This window comes from Dendrobates tinctorius, unplaced genomic scaffold, assembly GCF_039654945.1.
Source record: "Dendrobates tinctorius isolate UK_male_01 unplaced genomic scaffold, ASM3965494v1 ptg000019l, whole genome shotgun sequence".
Lineage (NCBI taxonomy): Eukaryota > Metazoa > Chordata > Amphibia > Anura > Dendrobatidae > Dendrobates > Dendrobates tinctorius.
This window is the reverse complement of record NW_027361687.1, coordinates 89,086,321-89,106,984: the sequence shown is the minus strand read 5'-3', so window position 1 is coordinate 89,106,984 and position 20,664 is coordinate 89,086,321. Positions and strand designations below refer to the sequence as shown.

At 46.3% G+C, this 20,664-nt stretch overlaps 1 protein-coding gene across 2 annotated transcripts in view; it reads right to left on the bottom strand.

Annotated features, from left to right (window-relative positions):
* LOC141083091 (C-reactive protein-like) overlaps positions 1-8,670 on the bottom strand; it is an 85,591-nt gene extending 76,921 nt beyond the window's left edge. Inside the window, exon 1 of one of the 2 annotated variants that reach the window (XM_073567281.1) lies at positions 8,584-8,670. In XM_073567281.1, coding sequence (XP_073423382.1) covers positions 8,584-8,588 — 5 coding nt within the window. In that variant the 5' untranslated portion in view covers positions 8,589-8,670. The remainder of the gene's footprint in view (positions 1-8,583) is intronic. The other variant, XM_073567280.1, reaches the window with a different exon arrangement.
* Between the last annotated feature and the right edge of the window lie 11,994 nt (positions 8,671-20,664).

The following is a 20,664-nucleotide window of genomic DNA, read 5'->3' as shown; positions in this document are numbered from 1 at the left end:
AGGGTTCTTCTTCGTTCAGAAGAAGAGCGGAGAGTTACGCCCCTGCATTGACTACAGAGGTCTCAATGCGATCACGGTTAAAAACAAATACCCTCTACCGTTGATCTCTGAGTTGTTTGACAGGTTGCGAGGGGACCAGATCTTTACTAAGTTGGATCTGAGAGGGGCATACAACCTGATCCGCATTCGCGAAGGAGACGAATGGAAGACAGCTTTTAATACCAGGGATGGCCATTACGAATATCTGGTAATGCCTTTTGGCCTTTGTAATGCGCCAGCTGTCTTCCAGGATTTTGTCAACGACGTCTTCCGCGACATGCTTTCTACCTCGGTGGTGGTATATCTGGATGATATACTCATCTTTTCGCCAGATTTGACTACCCACCGGAGGGACGTCTGCAGGGTCTTCGACCGTCTGCGGGCGAATTCCCTCTTTGCCAAGCTGGAGAAGTGCCAATTTGAGCAGGAGTCCTTGCCGTTCCTGGGCTATATCATCTCGGCCCAGGGGCTGGCTATGGATCCTGCAAAACTGCAAGCGGTAATGGACTGGCAAGAACCTCATTCACTCAAAGCGGTGCAGCGCTTTCTGGGGTTCGTGAACTATTACCGCCAGTTTATACCACACTTTTACACCCTGGTAGCTTCTTTGGTTGCTCTCACCAAAAAAGGAGCTAACCCCAACGCTTGGTCTGAACAGGTCTCCAAGGCCTTCTCGGCTATAAAGTCTCATTTTGCTGGCACTCCTGTTATGATGAGTCACCGAAGAAGGAAAAAACAAAATACCAGCTAAGTCCAGAAAAACCAGAGAGGTTGGCAGCTATCGGATTGCAGACCCCTGAACCTATCCACAACAACTAGCAGTAGCCGTGGGGGGTTCCTACGGTGCCCTAGACCCCTCGATCACAGCCGGAGAACTATAAAGCCTAAAGACAGAAAGGGGAAAAGCTAAACTGCCCCAGAGCAGACCCCAAAGCAATAGGCAGCCCCCAACATATAATGACGGTGAAGCAAGATGAAAACACTAACACAGATAGAAAGATAGGTTGAGCAAATGATGGTGCCCAAGCTAACTACATAGGACAGGATAGGAAAGCTGCTGTCTGCCATCCGCAAAAACCCTATCAAAATGAGCCAACCGACTGATAGGAAAAACAGGCCCTGAAGTCGCTAGGCTTCAAAAGACTATATCAGCACTCAGGTATATTCTGAAGACAGAGCAAAATATCAACAGATCAGAGACAAAAATGGAATTCAGCTCACCCCCGGCCGGGGATGGCAGAACTGCCAAGAAACAAGGCAAAACAAAAACAAAACTGAAGAGTATAAAGCAGCGCAGAAAAACTTAGCTTTGAGATGCAGGAATCAGACTGGTCTCCAAGAATCCAGCAGGAAAATCACCAGCCAGGAAGAAGGGCGTCGGAAGCCTTATATCCAGTCCTCAATTCCAGCCACCCAGTCATCATCTAGCTGCCCAGGTGTTTGGTAATCAGTCTCACTACCTTCCTTCACTAGAGGAGGGAGTTCATCAGACCTCAATGGTGAAGGGAAAAATGAACTCACAACACGCTCCCATCCTACATCGTCCCGATGTGAACAAGCCATTTATACTAGAGGTAGATGCCTCTTCTGTCGGTGCAGGAGCAGTTCTTTTCCAAAAGGACGCTCAAGGTCGGAAGCATCCCTGCTTCTTCTTCTCAAAGACCTTCTCACCGGCAGAGAAGAATTACTCCATCGGTGACAGGGAGCTGCTAGCCATGAAGTTGGCCTTTTCAGAATGGAGAGATCTCCTGGAGGGGGCTCGGTTTCCCTTCCAGGTATATACGGACCATAAAAATCTGGTCTATTTACAGACTGCCCAGCGCCTGAACTCCCGTCAGCCTAGGTGGTCGCTCTTCTTTTCCCGCTTCCGCTTCACTCTGCACTACCTTTCTGGAGAGAAGATCGTCCGTGCGGGTGCTCTCTCACGCTCGGTGGTCTCGGCAGAAGAAGGAGAGGCTGAGCCTCGGTTAATTCTCCCGCCGTAGAGTTTTACGACCATGGCTCCAGTCGCTCTCGAGTCAGTGCCACCAGGCAAGACCTTGGTGCCTCCTCAGCTGCGGCCGGAGGTCCTCGCCTGGGCACATGCCTCCAGGGTGGGTGGTCATTTTGGCAATAAACAGACCACCGAACTCCTGGCAAGGTCATATTGGTGGCCACATATGGCTCGAGATGTCAAGGAATACGTGCAAGCATGCGTCTCGTGTGCTCAAAACAGACCCTCTAGACAGAGGCTGGCGGGGCTGTTGTATCCCCTGCCAGTGGCGGATAGACTGTGGGAGTTGGTGGGCATGGATTTCATTGTTGGCCTGCCCAAGTCTGGTGGCAGTATGGTCATCTGGGTGGTCACCGACCATTTTTCCAAAATGGTGCACCTGGTGCCACTCGCACGCTTGCCTTCTGCTCGAGGTCTGGCCACTTTGTTTATTAGGCACGTATTCCGTTTGCATGGCATGCCGGACAAAATCGTGAGTGACCGAGGTCCCCAGTTTGCGTCTCGGTTTTGGAGGGAGCTCTGCAGCCTACTCAGCATTGAGCTAAATCTGTCCTCCGCCTACCATCCCGAGATGAATGGCTTGGTCGAGAGAGCCAATCAGACCTTGGTCACCTATCTACGGCATTTTGTCTCTGCCAGGCAGGATGACTGGGCATCCTTGCTACCTTGGGCTGAATTTGCCCTAAACAATGCAGTGGCTGATTCCACTGGACAGACACCCTTCCTCTTAAACTACGGCCAACATCCACACATACCTGTCCCGATGCCAGTGTCCTCCACTGACTCCAGGGTGGCAGACTGGGCAGTGGAGGCCCGGGACATCTGGGATCGCACTCAGGATGCTATCCGTGCCTCTAAGGAGAGGATGAGGGCGTCCGCTGACACGCATCGGCGACCCGCTCCAAGCTTCTCCCCTGGCGACATGGTGTGGCTCTCCATCCGGAACATCAAACTACGGGTCGAGTCCCCTAAGTTCGCGCCGCGATATATTGGACCTTTCAAGGACCTTGAGCGAATTAGCTTGGTGGTCTACCGACTGGCTCTTCCTCCACATTTAGCCATTTCGGATGTGTTTCATGTGTCCCTCCTCAAACCAGTTCACATGGCCCGGTTTTCTGAGTCATCGGCCGGGTCGTCAGACTTATCGTCTGACGAGTTTGAGGTTAATGCCATCGTAGGGCGCAGGTTTGTCCGTGGCAAAAAATTTTATTTAGTGGATTGGAAGGGTCATGGGCTCGAGGCTCGAACCTGGGAGCCGGTGGAGAATATCCACGCACCGCTCCTGATCGCAGCTTTTGAGTGCAGTGGGGAGGGGGCCTTAGGAGGGGGGGTAATGTTAGGCGTCGGATTCCTGACACTGCACAGCGGGAATCCAGAGCCAGACATCCAGCGGTCTCCCATTCTCCTCCGACTGCTCCGGGTGCTGCTCAGCAATCACGGCGAGCCAGGCGTGCTACTCAGACTTGCTCTGACAGCCTGGATGTTGCTGCCACCTCTGGTGCAGCAATGGTAGCGCATCCTGTTCTGCAGGGAACCGCTCCAGAGGCTAAGTCCTCATGCCTTGCTACTGGGCATGCCTGCAAGGTGACCTCTCACTGGAGAGCAGGGGTCACATGCTCAGGTCCTGCGTCGGATCTGATTGGTCCTTTCCAGGGTACTGGAAGGTCCCGGAAGCGCATGGCTATAAAAAGCCCGCATGGCGGCTCGGCCATGTGCTAGTGTAGCATATCATGCTGTGTGTATGGTGATGGATGCATGGACTGGTGACTGACTTATTATGAAACCCCTTCCCTTGGATAATACGATTGGTGACTGTGTGTTGGGTTAGTCAGCTCCAGGTTGTGGCAAGCTACATGCCGTTGTGCGATCCACGCCTACACTAGAGTCCGTCGGTGCCCGGTTCTCAGCGCCGACGCTTACGGCTTTAGTTGCCGCTGCGCTGCAATACCAGCAGCTATTGGTGTTCGCGGCTGCGACGCCACACGCCGGCTCCTGTGACGTTAACAGGACCAGCGCCTTTGCATATATTTTTGCCAAGCGACTCTGTCTGAACAGAGCCGCTCCTACTGTTCGGGTGACGTTAACCCGTGCGCACTACGGCACCTTCTGGTGCATCTGCCATTGTCCAGCAGCGGTCTAGTCACCTACCGCACGGTGGACCCCGGGCGGCAAACGCACCCCCTATTATTTATATTTGGTGCGTTCCGCCATCCCTAACACATGGGACTATGAGATGATGGATGTGTGATGGGTATATGGGCACTCGACTATGGGATGGCGAATATGTATGATGTGTATATTGGCATGGGACTATGGGATGGAGGATGTGTGATGGGTATATGGGCATGAGACTATGGGATGGAGGATGTGTGAAGGGTATATGTGCACTTGACTATGGGATGGAGGATATGTATCATGGGTATTTGGGCATGGGCCTATGGGATGGAGGATGTGTGATGGGTATATGGGCACGGGCCTATGGGATGGAGGATATGTATGACGGGTATATGGGCACGGGCCTATGGGATGGTGGATATGTATGATGGGTATATGGGCACGGGACTATGGGATAGAGGATAATTATAATTTGCTATAACTAACCACAGTTAGTTACTATGCCAGGGCAGCGCCGGGCTCTTCAGCTAGTATGTAATATTTTTGGAAGAAAGCCAGACCTTATCCCCAACTCTGAATATGGGACCCCCTGAACGTTTCTTATCCTATCCATTTCTGGTGGCTCTGGGCTACCTCAATATTCCTCTGAACGTCTCTCCAGACATTCCCCAGTTTTTGTATAGCAACCTCAACTCCCAGACAATCAGAACTCATCCTCAAGAATTCACTGAAATGAGAATGAAAACCATAATTTCAAAAAAATTTCGCAATTTTCAAACTTTTAGTTTTTCTGCCCTTAAATTACAGAGTTATATCACACAAAATATTTAATAAATAACATTTCCCACATGTCTGCATTTTATCAGCACAATTTTGGAAACATAATTTTTTGTTAGGAAGTTATAACGGTTAAAAGTTGACCAGTGATTTCTCATTTTTACAACAAAATTTGCAAAACCATTTATTTTTGGGGCCACCTCACACTTGAAGTGACTTTGAGGGGCCTATATGACAGAAAATGCCAAAAAGTGAAACCATTGTAAAAACTGCACCCCTCAAGGTACTAGAAACCACATAGAATATGTTTATTAACCCTTCAGGTGCTTCACAGGAATCTTTGGAATGTTTAAAAAAAATGAAAATGTATCTTTTTTCACAAGACTTTTCAATTAGACTTAATTTTTTTTTACTTTTGCAAGGGTAACAAGAGAAAATTGACCATACATTTTGTTGTGAAATTTCTCCTGAGCATGCCAATACCCTATATGTGGAGGAAATCTACTATTTGGGCACATGGAAGGGCTCGGAAGGGAAGGAGCGCCATTTGATATTTTGAATGTAAAATATGCTGGAATAATTAGCGATTGCCATGTCGGGTTTGGAGAGCCCCTGATGTGCCTAAACAGTGGAAACCCCCTCAAGTGACACCATTTTGGAAACTAGACCCCTTAAGGAACTTATCTAGATATGAATTGAGCACCTTGAGCCCACAGGTACTTCACAGAAGTTTATAGCGTAGAGCCGTGGAAATAACAAAATCACATTTTTCCCAAATAAATCTTTGTAGCTTCATATTTTGCATTTTCAGAAGGGTACAGAAGAAATTGCTTCATACAATTTAGTGTGCAATTTCTCCTGAGTACGCCGATACCCCATATGTGGGCTGTTTTGGCGCATGGCAGGGTTTGAAAAGGAAGAAGCACCATTTGACTCTTTGAATGCAAAATTTGAGGGAATAATCAGCGGACGCCATGTCCCGTTTGAACAGCCCCTGATGTGCCTCAACAGTGGAAACCCTCCACAAGTGACACCATTTTGGAAATGATACCCCTTAGGGAACTTATCTAGATGTGTATTGAGCACCTTGAACCCCCAGGTGCTTTACAGAACTTTATAACATTAAGTCGTAAAAATAAAAAAATCAAATTTTTCACACAAAAATCTTTTTTAGCTACAAATTTTGTATTTTCACAAGGGTAAAAGGAGAAAATGGACACCACAGTTTGTTTTGCAATTTCTCATGAGTTCACCGATACCCCATATGTGGTTGAAAACTACCTTTGAGGCACAGTGTAAAGCTCAGAAGGGAAGTAGCACCATATTGCAGTGCTGATGTACCCCCCAGTAGGGACCCCATTTTGGAAATTATAACCCTTTGGGAATTTATCGACAGGTGTAGTGATGATTTTGACTCCATGGGGGTTTTACAGAAACTGGCAGCAGTGGATGCTGCTGAGTGAAATTTTCAAACTGCCGTTGTAGTGACCAGTACGTTGTAGTGACCAGTACATTATGCCCAGCTCATGCTTCTGGAGACACACACCTGTAAATTAGGCGGTTTCTCATCACTACAGAAATGACAAACATGTGGGTGATAAATGTTGTTTAAGTACACTGGGGCTCAGAAGGGAGGGAGGCATTTGGATTTTGGAGCGGAGAATTTGCTGAATTTCTTTTGGTGGGTGAGGAGTCATTTTGCTTTTCCTGAGCCTTTGTACTACTAGTAATGTGGAAGCCCCCTATATTTCCATTAACAGATGATGGACCTGAGTGGGGATTTGCTTTTTTGCGAATTGAGTGGAAGGTTTTATTGGGAACATTTTACATAACGTTTGGAATCACATTTAACCAGTGCTCTACACTGAGCACTTACTTTGTGGTTTTCATCTAAATCTCTGAGTGATGTGATTCAGATGAAACCCCCGATGCATCTATTCACTATAATGAGGCAGCAGAGTTACTCTGGACTCCATATGGCCTCTGTTCCACTGTTTCCTTTTTTGTTCAGAAGTGCACAAAACTGTGGCCGATGGCACTTTTATGCAATCCTAAAAAATGGACTCTGCCAGCTCACAGGTCCTATGACACCCACAGTGCCTCCATCTGCCTTATTATAGGGAACCTTCCGCCGGAGGTTCTGTCTGAATCATGTATTTCAGAGATTTACAAGGAAACTGAGAAACCATAGAGCACAGGATAAATGTGCGACAAACCTTACTGCGATCTTTGGGAGGCAGAATGAAAAAAAACAACAGCATGTGAAGAATCGGTTTTATTTATTTTTTACGCCGTTCCTCGTGCGGTATAAGTAGCTAGGCGACTTTATTCTTTGGGTAGGTGCTATTACAGCGATACCAGATTTATGTTGGGTTTTTATGTTTGGCGGCTGTCACACACTAAAAGATGTTTTTTATTACGAAAACTAGTTTTTGCATCACCAAATTCTGAGAGCTATAATTTTTATATATTTCGGCTGACAGAGTCATGTGAGGTCTTATTTTTTGTGGGACAAGATGACGTTTTTATTGGTACCATTTTCAGGCACATAACATTTTTTGATCGCTTGTGGTAAAATTGTGGTCAAATTGATAAGGCAGCTTTATTCTTTGGGTCGGTACAATTACAGCGATACCTCACTTATATCTTTTTTTCATGTTTTGGCATTTTTACACAATAAAAACTATTTTATAGAAAAAAATAATTCTTTTTGCATCGTTTTATCCTGAAAGCTATTTTTATATTTTTCTGCTGATGGAGCTGCATGGTGGCTTGTTTTTTGCGGGACAAGATGACATTTTCAGCTGTGCCATTTTCATTTACATCCGTCTTTTTGATCGCGTTTTATTGCACATTTTGTTTGGCGGTATGATGATAAAGCACTTTTTTGCCTGGTTTTTAATTTATTTTTTTAACGGTGTTCACTGAAGGGGTTAACTATTGGGATAGTTTTATAGAGTGGGTCGTTACGGATGCGGTGATACCAAATATGTGTACTTTTATTGTTTTTTTTTCATTTATATAAATAAATGGATTTATTGGAAAAAAAAAATTTTTCTTTGGGGATTTTTAAAAAAAATATATTTTTGCACACTACAATTTTTTTTTAAACTTTATTACACTGTCCCAGTATGGGATATCACTATATCATGTCAGATCGCTCATCTGATGCTTTGCATAGCACAGTGTAAGATCTGCAATCTGACAGGCAGGGAAGGAGGCATAGGAGTGCCTGTTCTCAGCAGGCGCTCGCAAGCCACCTCCCTGCAGGACCCGGAAGACCACCGGAACAACGTGATCGCAATTAGAAAATTGCGAGATTTTCGTCAAATTTATGTTACTTTTAAAAATAAAAGCAAGTCATATTGAACAAATTTTCCCACGATCATGAAGTAAAATATGGCACAAAAAATAGTCTGAGAATCAGTGGGATCCGTTGAAGTGTTCCAGAGCTATTACCACATAAAATGACAGTGGTCAGAATTGTAAAATTTGGCCTCGTCAGGAAGGTGAAAACAGGCTTGGAAGTGAAGGGGTTAAAATGCTGAGCCTGCATCTAATGCTATGAAATCATGTATATATATAGTATAATCAAAAGCTCAATAGTTCAATAAATCTATGCACAGTTATATTTATATTAGTTTTTTCATGCATTCTACCTCATGATGTCCAGCTCACTATTTGCTTCCGTATTTCTTCAGACTTTTCTCCACACTGTGTTTTGATGTTAGAATTCATTTATTATACATATTCATTATTATACATATTCATTTATTATACATATACATTTATTATACATATTCATTTATTATATATATAATTAGAATACAGTTGTATTCTATTATTGCCAGCCCATTTTTTGCAAATAGTGCATGTTGCAATAGACTTTCCCAGAAATGTCCACATAGCTGATGTATAAATACAGTTATGCTAACAGAACTGATCTTTATCGGCCTAAGGATGGATAGGTAATATTTATTCATGAATAGATAAGAACGTAAGTGAACTTTTAGCCCTAAGTTTTGCATCGTGTTCCACTGTGAAGCTCCAGAGAGATATAAAGCATGATTTAGAAAGTGAAAAGTATAAAGAAATCCAAAATGACATATAGCCTCAGGCACGTGAGGTTTAGTTTGACATGACTTTTGGATATGGGACGACCCCTACTCCATCTTAAAACCACCATAACTACAGTAAACCTAGGCACTAGAATAAATACACAACACATTATTTTGGTTGTCAAGGTGGCCACAGCTTTATTTAAATCGCAGGATTAAAACAATCACAGTAGGTGTCAGGTGAAGTGCTAGTACATTGGGATTCCCAAGTACTGTGATATCCCCAGCTGTCTGACATACAGAACCAGGACAGACAGCCATAAAGGGGCGGCACGCACTGGCTTGTCATTCAAGCAGAGCCAGTAAACTTTCAGGGCACCAATGACCCTATTATCCTCACTCCTGTGCTTAACCACTGTGCCTGCCCCTGATTGACGTTACCATTACAACGTCCTTGAGGCTGGCCAACAAAGCCAAGCCTGCTCACCACCATGAGGTTTTACATCCTCTATTAGTTAAAATGAGTCCCCCTTAACTTGTCTGCAACTTCCACCTGACTCCTAAACTGCCACCAGAGAGGCCATTTGACACCTTAAATGGACTCGACCCCCATCAACCATGCCTAATAAAGCCATCAACCATTTCTACATGCTATGGAAAGACTGTGCATACAAGTAAGAAAAAAAAATTCCAGAGCTCCGACAGATTAATTTTATCAATGCCATGCTACCAAGTTATGATCGATAATGCGGTAACTACAGCAAAATAACAGTTGCTAAACATCCTGCAATGAGGATCCCATAATGAGGAATATGAAAAGTAAACCAATAATTAAGGTGTTAGCCATAATCTGAATACCTGTATAATGACATCTGCCATGCCTCAAAAAACTATTATACTGCATGTATTGTAGCCAGCTCTAATAATTCACCAATTCACAGATTTTAGTTCTAGAAGCCACCATTATTTACAGTAGCTGTGCAGTAAAATTTCTTAAACTCACTTACTATCACTACCCGAAAAGTGATGAACATATCAATAGAAAGATATTATAAATAGGGAGTAATTAAAAACTACACACAATATAACATCAACATTATAACCGACCATAAAATAACGTTCAGAATATCTGGAAGTAGTAATTTAAATAAACCTAAAGCTGAAAAAGTCTACAAAGGCATTATTAATAACCCTGCCACGCCATTGTTAATTGTTTTTCATGCACTTGATAACATTTACTGTTGACTATGGTGAGCATTCCGATACTGCAATATTGGTTATCGGCCGATATTCGCGGTATCGGAGTTCCAATACTGAGTTCCGATACTTTTAGAATATCGAATACCGGAATCGGAAGTTCCCATAATGCAATGAGCCAGTTTGATTTGATTCAGCCAATGAGGAATCCTCAGAAGTGTGGGCACATCCTGTTATGCATGTAGGCATGTTAACTAATGGCATGGCTGTTATTGGCTGCTGAAATGATGTCATGATGCACTATAAAAGCCTCCGCCATTTTGGGTTCACTCTGCTGTGAATTTGCTTAGAGACAGGACGCTGCTCTTCTGACTCTGAGGGACAGTTTGAGCTAGCGATTTGCTTTATTGTGCTTTACCCAGGCTACTTTAGCAACCGCTGTGTGAGAAGCTTTCTTTTGCCTTGCAGCGCTGTTCACGGCTGTCTGCGAGGTCTCTGTGTGTGAGTGCAGCTCACGCTGTAGTGTGTTCTGCAGCCACCTCCGGTTGTAGTCCGCTCAGCGTGCATTACTGCCTCATACATTGTCCTTTTTTGCATTAGTGCAGCTCATTTTTCCTGATTTCTCCTAATAGTATGATTCCATCCGTATCCAGCTAGATTGCTCAAAAACACTATATAGGAGTAGATAGAGGAGCTTTTCTGCAGCCTTGTAGCCCTGTTCACGGCTGTCTGCGAGGTCTCTGTGTGTGAGTGCAGCTCATGCTGTAGTGTGTTCTGCAGCCACCTCCAGTTGTAATCCGCTCAGTGTGTGTCACTGCCTCATACATTGTCCTTTTTTTGCATTAATGCAGCTCATTTTTCCTGATTTCTCCTATTAGTGTGGTTCCATCCTTTTCCAGCTAGATTGCTTGAAAACACTATATAGGAGTAGATAGAGGAGCTTTTCTGCAGCCTTGCAGCGCTGTTCACGGCTGTCTGCGAGGTATTTGTGTGTGAGTGCAGCTCACGCTGTAGTGTGTTCTGCAGCCACCTCCGGTTGTAGTCCGCTCAGCGTGCATCACTGCCTCATACATTGTCCTTTTTTGCATTAGTGCTGCTCATTTTTCCAGATTTCTCCTATTATTGTGTTTCCATCCGTATCCAGCTAGAATATTTGCAAACACTATATAGGAGTAGATAGAGGAGCCTTTCTGCTGGCTTGTGCCCTGCAGCCCCAGCCAGATTAGTATTAGCCTATTTTTTGGAGCATCATCTATTGCACTGTAGGTTACCTTCCTGCATTGTAATAGCTACAAAAAGTTTGTGATACTATCGGTTTTACATCTTTGTGCACATCCAGTGTCTTTTTGTGAAAAAAAAAAGTTAATAAAGTTCACCAAACACTCGACTTTACAGTTGTGTAGGTCACATTATAAAATTAGTGTTTCTTAGACCTGTTAGCAGCTGTTGAGGAATAAGCACACTAAGCCCTTAGTAGTTTTCTGCCTATCTTTATCAGTCTACCAAGATGAAGAAGGCAGGGAGTAAGGCACGTGGTCGTGGGCGTGGAGTTTCTGCAGGGAGAGGACGTGGGGATTCTGTGCCTGCTGCAGGCACCAGTGACTCAGCATCCTCCAGTTTAACCAGGGAACAGTCCTTTATGCGCAGCTTTGTAGGAGCTTGCCGTACCCCACAGCTGCGGGCCAAACAAATTGAAGCCGTTGTCGGATGGATGGCAGCTAACACATCAACTTCAAATAGTTCCAGATCCTCTCAGGTCCAGAGCACTGAAGAGCACCCATCTGTCTCTTCACCACCTGCCAAATTGCCCAGGCAGTTAGAGAGCCCTGGACAGGAGCCACCTCTACTTCTGTTCTCTGAATCTGTTGGCTTGGAAAGAGGGGGCCAGCCAAGCAGCATTTGAGAATTTGAAGAAGAGGTAGTATGCAGTGATGCGCAACAGCTTTGTCTCTCTGAATCTGAAGAGGCGGGTGGGCCAGTGCCTATGGTCAGCACACCTCAGTACGCATCTGATGATGAGACTCAGGTGTCACTTTCTGGTGTGTACTGTGCTGTCGAGACTACCCAGGTGAAGCAGTCGTTTGAAGAGGGTAGTGTAGATGATGAGGTCCTTGACCCATCATGGCGTGAGGTACAGGAAGGTGGTGGGAGCAGCTCTGAGGAAGAGATTCCCCGAACGGCCAAAAAAGGAGGGAGAGGGAGGGGGCAGACTCGGTTGCCTGTAGCCTCCACTTTGGCACCCATTAGGAGCATGCCTCTTCCAAAACCCAAAACGGGCGCTCCCAAGACTTGCAGTGCGTGGTCCTTTTTTGACACAGTTGCAGATGACATTTGCTTTGTCAAATGCAAGCTGTGTAATCAGAAAGTGAAAAGAGGGAAAAGTGTCAGCCACCTCAATACCACAAATATGTGGAAACGTGCGGACCAAGCACGTGGTGGAGTTTCAAAGACACACTGAAGACCTAGGCCAACCTACTGTACAGCGCCACCTACCACCTCTTCAGCTCGTGTTGTAGCCTCTTCCTCCAGCTCACACACAGCTGGTTCGGCTTCCTCACAGGATCGCCAAGGAAGAACCTCTGGCACTGTTGTACATAGACACAGTGTCATTCCACCCACAGCACCACGTTCCCTGTCATCCTCACACTCCCAGGCCACTCTACAGCCATCGGTAGCACAGGCATGGGAGAAAAGGCGCCCAATCTCGGCAATCCACCCCCGAGCACAGGCTCTGAATGCTGACATTGCAAAACTACTGTCCCTTGAAATGCTCTCATTCAGGCTGGTGGAGACTGACACCTTCCGTAACTTCATGGCATTGGCAGTCCCACAATACAACGTACCCAGTCTCTTTTATTTCAGCAGGCAAGTTGTCCCTGCCCTGCAAAAGCATGTGGAGGGAAAAATTAAACATGCGCTACTAAACACCGTCAGTAGCAAGGTCCACCTGCCCACCGATGCGTGGACCAGTAACCATGGGCAGTGACATTATCTTTCCCTCACTGCCCATTGGGTAAATGTTGTGGAGCCGGGTACAGATCTTGAGAGTGACGTTGTACGTGTTCTGCCAACTCCAAAGGTTGCAGGAATCCAGTCTGTACACATTGACTCCTCCTCATTCTCCAGTTCCTCAGAATCAGCGCTGCAGGAGCCATCACGGTCTACCTCCACATGGACCCGTGAATGCTTACCTGTTACGACCGATATGAGCACAGCCGTGGCCAAACGTCAACAGGCCGTATTGAAATTAATATCTTTGGGGAATCGAAGCCACACAGCGCAGGAGCTCTGGAATGCCATCAAGCAGGAGAGCGATGTGTGGTTTGTGCCAGCGAATCTCCAGCGAGGCATGGTAGTGTGTGACAATTGCCGAAATCTGGTGGCTGCTCTGGGCCTAGGCAACCTCACTCACATCCCATGTTTGGCACATGTGCTCAACTTGGTCGTGCAGAGTTTTTTGAGGGACTATCCGGATCTTGATGCACTGCTGCACAAGATCCGCATAGAGTGCGCTCACTTACGGCGTTCCAGCATGGCAAGATCGCGCATTGCAGCTCTGCAGCGCCGATTCCGCCTTCCGGATCATTGCATCATATGTGACCTTCCCACCAGGTGGAATTCAACGTTACATATGTTGGAGAGGTTGTGTGAGCAGTAGGCAGCAGTAATGGAGTACCAGCTGCATCAGGCGCAAACAAGTCGCACTGCGCGCCGTTCACACTTCACTACCACTGAGTGGGCCTTTATGAAGGACATCAGCCACGTTTTGCATGCCTTCGATGATTCCACACGGATGGCGGGTGCAGATGATGCACTAGTCAGCATGACTATCCCCCTTATTTGCATGCTTGAAAAAACACTGCAAGCACTAAGGGAGGAGGTTGTGGAAGAGGTGGAGGATGAGGAGTCACAAATGCCATCTGCTTCTGGACAGTCTGCGCTACATGGTTCCTCACAAAGGCCTAGGCAGGGGACACTTTGTGAGGAGGATGAGGAGTCAATGGAGGAGGAAGACATCTGTCCAGAGGAGGGAGGTACACAATGCTCTAGTAGTCAGTATGTAGAGCGAGGGTGGGGTGATGCAGAGCAGGCTGAGATGATGCCTCAAGCAGGGGACAGCGTTCCTTGGCCAGTTGGCAGTTTGCAGCAAATGGTTTATTTCATGCTGCAGTGCCTGAGAAATGACTGCCGCATCGCCCACATTCTCAACACGGTTGATTATTGGGTGTACACCCTCCTAGATCCTTGCTACAGGGACAACTTACAAAGCCTCATAACACCGTTGAACTGGGAGTGTAAAATGCGGGAGTACCAAGACACACTGGTGCATTCCATCATGTTCTCCATTCCACCCGAGAGCAGTGCTGCTAGTGCTTTACATAGCAGCTCAGTGCGTCGAGGCAGTGGAGGGAGCAGAAGCAGCGCCTCAGCACAAGGCAAGACCAGTAAGGCCCAAACGTGGCAAAGTTTTGTGTCCTCGCCACAAATGTCTACACCATCACAGACGGCTCCAGTCAGCAGAAGGCAACGTTTCCGTCAGATGGTGACAGACTACATGTCTTGCCCTCTCAGTGTTCTCCCACACGGCTCTTCCCCCTTCAAGTTTTGGGTCTCTAAGCTGGATACATGGCCAGAGCTTAGCCAGTATGCATTGGAGGTGCTGGCTTGCCCTGCAGCTAGTGTATTATTGGAACGCGTCTTTAGTGCTGCTGGTGGTGTACTAGCAGACCGTCGCATGCGACTATCCTCCGATAACGTTGACCGGCTTACTTTTCTGAAAATGAACTAGGCCTGGATCTCGCAGGAATTTGCCAGTCTTCTTCCAGATTAAATAATTGATTGGCAACAGTATCCAGGTCTCCTGTTGTGTTCATGTTTCTACCACCTGAACTGTAATCCCTGGGCTCCAACACCGCCAGTTGCTGCTCCTAAGTGCCGTCTGCACACTCAACACATGCTCCAGTCTTATTGGGGTTCAGTAACGTCAGCTGATCCCCTGCTGTGTGTCCGGCAATTTCTCCTGCTCTGTCCACATTCACACTACTACAGATATTAAACTTGCTCCAATTAGGCCTCTGCCTCCACTCTGTTTCTATTTTTTACCCTGGGCTCCAACACCACCAGTTGCTGCTCAGAAGTGCCATCTGCACAGTCAACACATGCTCCAGTGTTATTGGGGTTCAGTAACGTCAGCTGATCCCCTGCTGTGTGTCCGGCAATTTCTCCTGCTCTGTCCACATTCACACTACTAGAGATATTAAACTTGCTCCAATTAGGCCTCTGGCTACACTCTGTTTCTACTGTAATCCCCGGGCTCCAACACCGCCAGTTGCTGCTCAGAAGTGTCTTTGGCACGGGTACTCCCTCCTGCCCAGCCTGGTTCCAGCACGCCAGCTGTTTCCGGGTAGTGTCAATGTCACTTTGCCTCCAATATGTTGTACTGTCGTGTTGCGGTCTGGTTGGGTGACTCTATGGTGCCTGCAGTTTAGGTGCTTCCTATGTGGGCTGCGGCAGCTGGCAATGAAGACTGGTTCCGTAGTGCCAATAGGACAAGCTCCCCCTGTAGGACTGTGGCTTTCGGTAACTCCGGCCGACTCGCGGCCTTGCAACTTTTTGTTTCATGTGTACCTTCTGCTGCCTATCTGAGTTCCAGTACCATTAGCTGGTTCTTTGGAAGTCAATCTTGAATATGTCCCCCTGGGTTCCAGTAACGTCAGCTGGTTCCAGGCAGAGCTTTTGGCTTAGGTGCCTCGTTCTCAGTATCCGAGTTCCACCAATGTCTGCTGGTCCTTGGTAGTGCTTTCTGGCACAGGTACCTCCTGCTTAGTAACCGGGTTCCAGTACCATCAGCTGGTCCTCGGTAGTTCCATTGGCTCTTGTACCATCGGTTCCAGTACTGTCAGCTGGTTCTCAGCAGTTCCTCAGCCTTCTTGCACCTTCTGCTACATTTCCAAGTTCAAGCTTTTTGAAATGGTTTTTGGTAATCACTCTGGATCTCCCTGACAACGACCCTAAAGACGACGACCCTGAATACCACCCCGAAGAAGACGACGACCCCGAAAACGACGACCCTGGAGACGACGACCCTGAAGGACGACCCCGAAGAAGACCAAGAAGATGACCCTGAAGAGGATGATGAAGGAGAAAGTGTGGGAGAAGTAAAAAAGAAGGTGAAGAGCATGGAAGTAGTGAGACATAAATATCTGACAAAATATAAAAAAGCTTAACATAGTCAATATCTTTGTAACTCTGAACGTCTTAAAAAAAATGAATTCCTGCTATTCCATTTGATTGGGCTAAACCTCTATGCCTTTAATGTCTCCTCCACCTCCCCCAATACATTCTACATTATTCTTAGCTGTTTTCCTTTATGTAAAATTAACCTACAAGGAAAGTAAGGGTTTATTTTCATTCCGATATTTCTGTCCCATTGACTTGCATTAGTTTCCGGTATCGGAATCGGCGATATCCGATATTTTTGGGGTATCGGTCCGATCCAATCCGATCCAATATTTCCCGATATCGGAAGGTATCACTCAACACTAATGATGTTATGTACGTATATGCAGAGGAGTTGTGGAGGTGCTATAGTTAGATAGCGGTTTAGGGGTAATATGGTGAGGATAGCTAGACGCAGGATTACCCACTCTCTAGTAAGAGAGGAGAAATATACCAAAAAATTGTTACGGCTTACTGTGTTAATAATTGTTGGGGAGGGAGGAGGGAGGGGAGGGTTGGGGTTTATTGGTAAAAAATGGGTTTTATAAAGTACAAGGAACAGCATTCTATTTAAAGGGGTCAGGAACTTGCACACATGAGACCATATGATGTGGGACAGAATTAAAGTTTTTAGTTGGAATATAAAGAGGAATGTCGGAGGGAACATGGAGAATGGCTATTATGGAATACTAGACGAGTGCCCGATGCTATAGCATCGGGAGGTAAGTGTGTGTGTGGGGCAGCGTCGGACTGGCCCACCGGAGAACCGGAGGATTCTTCGGTGGGCCCTGGCATCTGGTAGGCCCTGCACCTGCTGGCATACAGGGCCAGCAGTTGCCTATGGCCCCCACTGCTCCAGGGACCCCCAGCCAGTGATCTGCCGCTAATAGCGGCACACCACACAGCTGCTATGGGGGCCCGTGCCAGCTGAGCAGCAGCGGGTGTCAGGAGGCAGAAGCCCCTGTTCCCACTGCTAAAGAGAAATGAATATTCACTGCATCCCATGCCCATGTGGGCGTGGGAAGCAGTGCATATCATTTCACTCTCGGTCTCCACTCCCCCGGGGCCCCGCCCCCCAACCTAGGCAGCCGGCGCCGCCCTCAATTGCAATGGAAGAGAGAGCGCCTCTCTCCCATCAGTCCCCTCTGCTCCTGACTCACAGAAGGTGCACGATGACGTCACTTCATCGCGCACCCACTGTGTGTTTTGCAGATGGGACAGCTCCTGAGTCTGAAGCCGGCATCAGCGTGGGAGCGAGGAGGAGAGGTGAGTATTGTGATTTTGTTTTTTTTATATCTCTATCTATCTCTATATCTATCTATCTCTATATCTGTCTATCTCTTTATCTGTCTATCTATCTATCTATCGATCTATCTATCGTTATCTATTTCTCTATCTATCTATATCTATTTCTATAGCTATCTATCTCTGTATCTATTATCTGTATCTATCTATCTATCTATCTATCTATCTATCTATCTACCTATCTATGTCTATATCTACAGTATCTATCTCTCTATCTATCTCTATACCTATCTATAGCTATCTATATCTATCTCTATTATCTTTATATCTATCTATCTATCCCATATCTATCTAGCTCTATATATATCTATCTATCATCTATCTATCTATCTATCTTTCTATCTATAGCTATCTATATCTATATATCTATCTATTTATCCATTATCTATCTATCTATCTATCTATTTATCGTGTTATACCCTATGAGGAGGCATCATTACACCCTATGAGGGGGCCAGCATTACAGTATACCCTATGAGGGGAGCAGCATTATACCATATGAGGGGGGAAGCATTATTCCCTATCAGGGGGTGCATTATACTTTATGAGGGGGGGAAGCATTATACCCTATGAGTGGGCAGCGTTATACCCTTTGAGGGGGTGCATTATACCTTATGAGGGGGTGCACTATACCCTATGAAAGGGCAGCATTATACCCTATGAGGAGGCAGCATTCTACCCTATGAGGGGGGCAGCATTCTACCCTATGAGGGGGGCAGCATTCTACTCTATGAGGGGGGCAGCATTCTACCCTATGAGGGGGGCAGCATTATACCCTATGAGGGGGGCAGCATTATACCCTATGAGGGGGCTACAATATATTCTATGAGATGGCTGCATTATATTATATGAGGGGGCTGCTTTATATTGTATGAGGGATGCTACCCCAACCCCTGCTACATAATTAAGACATGTACTACCTTATATTATACCCGGATAGTAGCGTGTTTTACCGCACAATTGGTGGTCTTGTATTTTTTCTATGTAGCTACATAGTGGGCCCCAAGAATAATTTTCTCTGGTGGGCCCAAGGTGCTCCAGTCTGACGCTGGTGTGGGGTGTGTGTGAGTACGTGTGTGTGTGTACATGTGTGTGTGTGTGAGTTTGTGTGTGTGTGTGTGAGTACATGTGTGTGTACATACCTGTGTGTGTGTACGTACGTGTACTGGAGAAGAAGGCACTACTGCAAACAAATGCACACCACAACATGGGTTTTGTTAAAACATTGTAATGATACAAGCTTTATTGCTACAACAAGGTATTAAAACACAATTAAAACCAAAAACCACATCTGCTCAGGAAAATAGCCAAAAGGCCCAACATATACAAAATGCATGACATGTACCAACAAGGGGAAATCAATTCCAAACCTAATGGCTCAGGAGGCATATAGTATGTCCAAAACACAGGGAAAAAACAATAATAATAGGATGATGCACCTGGGTTAAACCACATAATCAAGAGGGAAACCCCTCACGATAGAGAGCTACCCCCCCCCAAAGAAAACAACATACCAGCACAATAGCTAGAAATGTTAGAGGAGAAAAGTAATAAACGCCCCATATAAGCCTGAAAGAAATAACGGTTTAGTTGCCAAACATGCAGTGTATAGAAAAGACCAGACCCCCTGGATCTGAGCTCTGAGCAGAACGGGACCGTGGCCCCACGCGTATCGCCCTGACAAGCACGGCTTCGTCAGGGGAAGTAATGACAATAAAAGCCTGCCTGTACTTTAAATCAACCGTAATTAATTACCTAATAGTCTGCTGGTGTGTCATGAAAAACCGCCCTAACCGGTGAACTGTAGGCTGTACCCGGGCACGGAAGCTGCATGCAATGAAGAGAACGAGCCTGTGCAGTATGGAAGACAAATAGCATCACCAGCACCGCACATTTACATATTCAATAAGGCCGGGTGGAGGTACTAAGACCCAACCCACGTGACTGGAGCACCGACCATGTAAGGTCGCCTGTGTAAGACGCAGCGCCGGATATCCAAAGTCCCCGAAAGGCGCGATAAAGAGGCTGACGTCTCAGCCAAGTTTATAAAGAGCCCGCGCCTGCGCATGGAAAGAAATACATGCGAGCCATATCAGAGATTCTGAGAGTTGAGAGAAACGGGCCGAAAAATTTGAAAAGTCGCCGACTTTTGGTAATGTCGGGTTTCATGAAACGAAACCCGACCCTAGGGTGAGGTCGGCCACGAGCTCGGCGACTTTAGCGCCAAAGTCGCGTTTCAAAAGTTTGTTTTCCGCCCTTTTTCAGCCAATCAGGATCCACGGACACTGTGGGCAACGTGATGACATGGGCAGGGGTCACCACCATCTTTGAGAAGGGCATGCAAGTGATTGGCTTGCTTTGGGGGGCGTCACAGGGGGTATAAAAGGGCGTGCACGCCGACCGCCATGTTACTCATGCTGATCTCAGAATAGGGAGAGCTGCTGCTGCTGATTCTGTAGGGAGAGCGTTAGGCAGGGAAGAAGACACCATAAACTGCTTCTGCAGCTAGCGATTTTGCCTGTACAACACACCAGTCACTGTGTGTGCAGTGCAAGTGGAGGCTATATTTTGATGGATCAGCTGTGTTGGTTGTTAGGCTGCCTTATAAGGCTTCCTGATAGCTGCATTGCTGTTTTCCCACTTCTCTGCAAACTGCTTTTTTAAAAGCAATCCAAATTTTTTTTTTGTCCTAGTGAGGTACTGAGCGTGCATTTTTTCACACCATACAGCGGTGTACGCTCCTCACACAGTACCGTGTAACGGCTGTTATCACGGCCACAGTGAAGCTATCTGTGTGTGACTCTGTAAGAATAAGTCGAGCACATGTTCCGTTCTTACAGACCTCCACCTTCTAGTTTTGTCTGGTTTTCAAACAGTTAAGTGTATTTGCTGTTTGATCACATTCAAAACTATAGAGAGACAGCGTGTGTCAGTCTGTATACTTAAAAAACATGGAGCTTG